Source organism: Patella vulgata, chromosome 1 (genome assembly GCF_932274485.2).
Source record: "Patella vulgata chromosome 1, xgPatVulg1.2, whole genome shotgun sequence".
NCBI classification, from domain to species: Eukaryota; Metazoa; Mollusca; class Gastropoda; family Patellidae; genus Patella; species Patella vulgata.
The window spans coordinates 37,801,185-37,807,234 of NC_065879.2; the positions used below are offsets into that span (position 1 = coordinate 37,801,185).

Here is a 6,050-nt window from a genome sequence, read left to right on the forward strand (position 1 = left end):
TGCAGTAGTAAGGTAATAGCCGTTTTGGCAGTATTTTGAAATAAAGGTGGTGTCTATGACAGCAGTCTAAGGAAACACCTATCGATCCACGAAATGTATACTTTAGCATAAATAGCCAAAAGCATGAAGATTTATTCATTTTTATTATGAAATAGCGTCTCTCTCATGGGTTTGTTTAAATTTGAGCACTGTATGTTACCAGTCTAACCAATAAATAATGTGATCGGACAGAGAAGCTTTGTTAAAGCTTATTACTATTATATCGGACCGACGACTGGACGGTGGCTGACATGCACACTTGGGGTATTGTCATCATGGGATGATTGTAAAATCATATTCTAAAAATACAGGAGGAAGTTTTGGCTCTCCTATGTCTTGTCTGTGATATCACTTTTGCGGAAGCAGACGTTAAAGAAACAAGGACTGCTAACTACAAATATATTAATTACTCTTACTGCGTGAACGTCGGCACTAACTTTCGCCGTGAAATTAGATCGCACAAATAGCTCGGGGCGTCACCGCCGAGACATTTGAAATACATTAGAAGTAACTTAAATTTAATTCTAAAAGGCATCGGAAGCCAATGTAATGGTGAACTGGTGTGGTAAAGAAAAACACCTTGGATATCATTTCAAATCGGTTCAAAAGAACAATGCATCTGTGTGGTATCCTCTTATATCTAAAGGTGCAATGAGGGGCCGTGTTGTGGTGGCCTAATGGTCTGGAGCATAAATATTTAGTTCTATGGTTGGAGTGTCTCCTACCAGCCCATTTCCACTTCACACGAAATTAGACAGTTTTGTAGAAGTCCAAGGGAGACCACTCCATTTAAGCAACCCATATTTTTAAAACATTGTAAATCTTACTTGACTGGCGTGCAGACAGCGCCCTTATCAAAACTTGTCTACTGTCTGAACCATGGTAAATTTTAATGGAGTTCTTAGATTATGAACAAACTACTTAACTTTGGTTATTAAAAACTTACCTGTATGTTTGAAATCAACTCAAACTTCCATATAAATTTTGTGGGATTTCAATTTTTCAAGAGAGAACTTTTTTATTCTTTGGGATATTTAGTTGTGCAATGGATTTTATTGAACGGGAGTTGATTTCAAACACAGAGTTAAGTTTATAATAACCACTGTTAGTAGCTTGTTCATAATTGAAGAAATCCCTTTAAAATTTACGATGGTTCAGACAGTAGTAGTAGTAACCCAATTATTGGCCTAAAAAACACAGTGGCTCTTCAATTACCAAATGATTCAATTTATAATATAGATTCAATCTATACAGAAGATACAGTACAGTATATGAATCATGAAGTTGTCAACAGGGACTTCATGCTTTTCTATCATTCTCAATCTTTGTATTTTTCTGTTTACTAATGCCCCCGTCAGATTGGGGTGGAGTCCTTACTGCGCTGCTGCGACAATACAGCGACCAAGAAATGCACAAGGTTGCTGAGAAACCTGAACACAACACCAGAAAATGTCCCAAAAATGTACAAACCTGGGGCTGGAAAAGGCCGCGTTCTCACAGCTTTCCAGGTAAGATGGCAAAGCCTTGGCGTTTGTTTTGCACATGCTCAAAAGAAGCGCCGTGACTCAGCGATCATTTGTGATCATGGAGACCACAGTACGATATCTGGCATTTCCACCTCGCTTTTACCACTTTTAAGACGATCTTGACGTGCTCTGAGACCATTTTCCGTCGCTGTAGCAGCGCAGTAAGGACGCCACCCCAGTCTGATTGGGGTATTAAATATATGTAGCCAAATACACCTTTTAAATAACAAAAATAATGGCAACTATTCTAATGTTTTCAATGCATAATACATTTATTGACAATATACATGCTGGAGAAGGATGTATGAGGATGGCTAAAACATGACATGTAATGTATAGATCATTTTTTGGTCCTTAATCTAATCAATGACCAGAACATAGTCATACAAAGTATGAACTAGTGTACACCTCTGTCATTATATGACTAAATAAACTCCAAGTTGCAGTGAGGTCTGTTTAATGAAACAGAAATATACCAGGTGCCACACACTTGGTGAATGAAAATGATAAAATTATGATTTTATATAAGTATATAAAACTCAATATTGAAAACTGCGTTTTGTTTTTATGTCTTCTAATATCAAAGTTAATTCATCATCTTCAAATCTTCCTTCTAAAGAAGGAATTAAAGACTTTGCTTCATCTGCAGACTCTGGACAAAGATTAGCCAAAGCTGCTAACTCAAATTTATGTAGTTTTTTCTGCATCAATAAACTTCTCACTGCTGCTATAGTTTCTCGATTTTTGAATTTACTGAATCTCTGACAAGAATTTAATGTCTTCATAAACACCTGTAAAAACAATGAAAATTATGCTGTATAAGAAAATCGAAAACTTTATATTGTGTATGGTAATTTTAAAGAAAATATAACTGGTTACTACTAGGGGTTAACATCCATGTCTTTCACGTCTGGTGATATCACAACAATCTGATTAAAACACAGATCCTATTTCGTTTCATTTTTTATACTTCAAAATTTATTTTTATTAGTGTTTACTACACTATGATCTGGAAGAGTAGTTATATAACTTGCGTTCTGGTTAATGTGGGGGATAAGCCAATGATATTGTCTGTTGTGGTGAGTTCTTGGCGTGCATACATTCGCAGCGAGGACAAAGTTTTATTTCGAAATACCGACTTGAAAACATCAAAACTGATTGTCAATCAAATTCTGACATCACAGGGTCAAAAGACGCTTGTGGTGCAGTCGAGGAAAATGGATTGATCTCACAATCAACGATCTCTTTATCAACCTCTTTTTAAATGTACAATGTAGCTATACCGGTACATCAAATCAATACATTGTTTAAACTACATTTTTTTCTTGTTAAAAATGTTGTGTAAAATGCAATTTCCGATCATCTAGAAAAATACTTTCGTGTCAGGTAGCTTTGTTATTTTCACTGACAAATAATAAACATAACTTGACAAATATCCAAATCAGCCGAGAATCAATTGACTGTGATAAGAAATGATCATTCTTTGCAGTTTAACAGCCAGCGCCACCATATATGTGTAGGGTCAGCTAGTTGCTATGTATTTTATTCCATGTCAGTTTACCGATACATAATGCGTGAAAACTAGCTGGTATAATGACAGTTTTCGAAAGAAAGTATGTCAAATAGTAAGGTAAGCTTATAAAGAGATAAGCCTCACAACTTTTTTTTATATTGGGTATAAATGTAATTGATGGTTAAGATTTCGAGTAGAGTGCGTGAAAAAAAGGGAAGGCACAATATTAAACTACACCGGTAACTCTATTTTTAAAGGTGATACAGAATACTGCCTGTTTCTTGATTATCACGTACAATGTACCTTTTAACTTGACTACAGACCGTGACATTATTGTGTTTATCATTGGGTGTGCAGTTTGTACATGTAAACACACTGGCTACGCGTTCTACATTATGTAGTGAAACGCTGTACTACCAGTACATTTACATGTAATATAGCCGGTGTAAGGAGCGAAGTAGGCGGGGAATTTCGCCCGCCACTGCCTCTTAATGAAACCCCTGCTGACTGTGTATATAATCTTTAAGTGGCATTTAGCGATTGGAAAACACATTAATAGAACACAATTTTTATGGGAAACAATCACTGGTTTATTCTAAAAGCACGACGTTTCGACAAGTATCCTCTTATCGTTATCAAGCACAATGACATTTCATTAACTTCAGATGAATATATAAGAGTGGACATAGTGAAACCATATAATAAGATAAAATAACAATAACAATAAAGATAAAGGATTAAACAAATTAGACATAAGATAAGTAGGGTAGTTAATTAGACAATCAACAACAAATGGAAAACATTTAGCTAATTATGAAGACCATCAAAGGGAGCCGTTGGATGCTGTTATGTTGTTTCAATGAGGTAATAGGGATGAAACCATTTACTAAGATATGGATAACACTTATAATAAATTAATGTAGGCATTGCATAGTCCATTAACAGAAGGCTAAATAAACAAGATAGGTGATAATATGTATGGTAGATGAGCAAGTGGTTATGACAATGAAAAAATTAAGAGTGTGAAAGCTCAAAAAAGGAATGACAAATGAAGTTAATAGCCAAATAAGTTAAACAGTCCAGAAAAAGCCATAGGTTGGAAACATATTGTAATAAATGGGGTGATAAAGGGGGGGGGGGGGGACCATTTAACTTACTATTACATACATACTAATAGTATGTGAACGCTCAAAAAGAAATGACAAATGAAGTTAATAGCCTAATAAATTAAACAGTCCAGAAAAGGCCATAGGTTGGAAACATATTGTAATAAATGGGGTGATAAAGGGGGGAGAGGGGGGACCATTTAACTTACTAATACATACATACTAATAGTAAGAAAGCAAGTACACACTGCCAATTCTCTCAGACTAACTAAACAGTTAAAGTTTGTGATTAATGGGTTGTAACTTAAGTTGAATTGTTCATTTTGATGACCTGATCGTATGCCCTTGAAATATGCAGCCCCGCGTCCCTGTTTAGTTGGGGTGAATAGCGCCTAATGTTAATCGCTTCTAGGATTTTCCTTGTTTTTCTATTCAGTTGGTTGGTTGTTAATATCTGCACCCCATTCCAATCGACTTTGTGCTGCGGGTGGTTCTGTAAGTGCTCCGCTACGGCCGAGTTGTTGGTGGCAGTTTTGGACCGGTGTTCTGATATTCGCTTATCAAGTGGACGTTTAGTTTCGCCAATATATGAAAAATCACACGAACAATTCACTTTGTATACAACTCCTTTAGGCTGAACAGGTAGGGTTGGTTTTTGTTTGCCATTAGCATTAAGTATCTGTTTCAAGGTTGTGGGAACAGAGAAAGTAGTGTCGATGTTGTACTTCTTAAGTAAATTACTCACTAACTTGATATGTTAGGTTGCCGTGAAATGGCAAGGTTACTCTAATCATCTCTTTTGGTGTTTTTTGTTGACTTCTGTTGATGTTTTTGGATATTTCATTAATTTGCTTATTGACTAGTGATGGAGGGTAATGGTTCAAGTTGCAAAATACATGGCGTAGATGTTCCAATTCTCCCTGCAGGTATTCAGGTTCACAAATGCTAATGGCTCTTCGTGCTAGGGTGGATATCAGAGCTTTTTTGATGTAGTGGGGGTGGCTTGAGTTGAAATTAATGTACTGATCAGTGTGAGTTGGTTTTTGATATATTTTGGTTTTTAATTGATTATTTACCTTAACAACTTGTACATCTAAAAATGGTAGAGTGTCATCTATCTCGGTCTCAATGGTGAATTTGATACTCATATATTCATCTGAAGTTTATGAAATGTCATTGTGCTTGATAACGATAAGAGGATACTTGTCCAAACGTCGTGCTTTTAGAATAAACCAGTGATTGTTTCCCATAAAAATTGTGTTCTATTAATCTGACTGTGTATGTTTGATAAGTTCTTATAGTATAAAATTAACTTATTTTTAAGATGTAACGTGTAATAATATAATGAAATTAAGTTTGCCAGATGTACCTCAAGCCAAGGCATCAACTCGTAGCGACAAACAAGCGCATCAGTATCTCAACGCTTTTAGCTGCGTTCTCGTAGCTAGTGCTCTCTCAAATTAGCAATGGTAACTGGAAAATTAATAATAATAGGAACAATTTATAATTGATAACATGTCGGCAATGTAAAATTACAAATGCTTTGATAATGCTGAATATGCAAGAAATTACCTCAGACAACTCTTGTTCGTCTTCTGCACTTTCATTTTGTTGTTTCCTATGTTCTAATAACATCTGAACCTCAGATATCAATAGCGTTTCAGCGTTTTCGAATTCTTTTGGGAAAACAAGCTCAGAGGCATCTTCCTCTTGAACTTCGTTCATATGAGCAGCCGTGGCCATTATATTTTGATTTAAAGTTTAAGATATTTATAACTTATAACCACTTGTCAAATTTCATCCCTCTAATTTCTAGAAAACTACCGGCAGCGCCACTTAACGGAACTGGCTTTAGCCCAAAGCGCA

The 6,050-nt window shown here is 35.8% G+C and overlaps 1 protein-coding gene across 1 annotated transcript; it reads right to left on the reverse strand.

The window, feature by feature from the left end:
• Positions 1–1,810: 1,810 nt before the first annotated feature.
• LOC126808408 (DNA-directed RNA polymerase II subunit RPB4) lies at positions 1,811–6,036 on the reverse strand. Its single transcript, XM_050533106.1, has 2 exons — positions 5,757–6,036; positions 1,811–2,356 (listed from the first exon to the last, which is right to left on the reverse strand). The coding sequence occupies exons 1-2, from the start codon at positions 5,925–5,927 to the stop codon at positions 2,105–2,107; spliced, it is 423 nt and encodes a 140-aa protein (XP_050389063.1). The 5' UTR covers positions 5,928–6,036; the 3' UTR covers positions 1,811–2,104.
• Positions 6,037–6,050: the final 14 nt, after the last annotated feature.

What these genes read in the sequence shown, in the direction of transcription:
- LOC126808408 (XM_050533106.1), bottom strand. Translation starts at nt 5,927, where the DNA reads ATGGCCACGGCTGCTCATATGAACGAAGTTCAAGAGGAAGATGCCTCT. An exon ending in ACGAACAAGAGTTGTCTGAG is followed by an intron (nt 2,357 to 5,756) that starts GTAATTTCTTGC and finishes TTGTTTTTACAG; the next exon opens with GTGTTTATGAAGACATTAAA.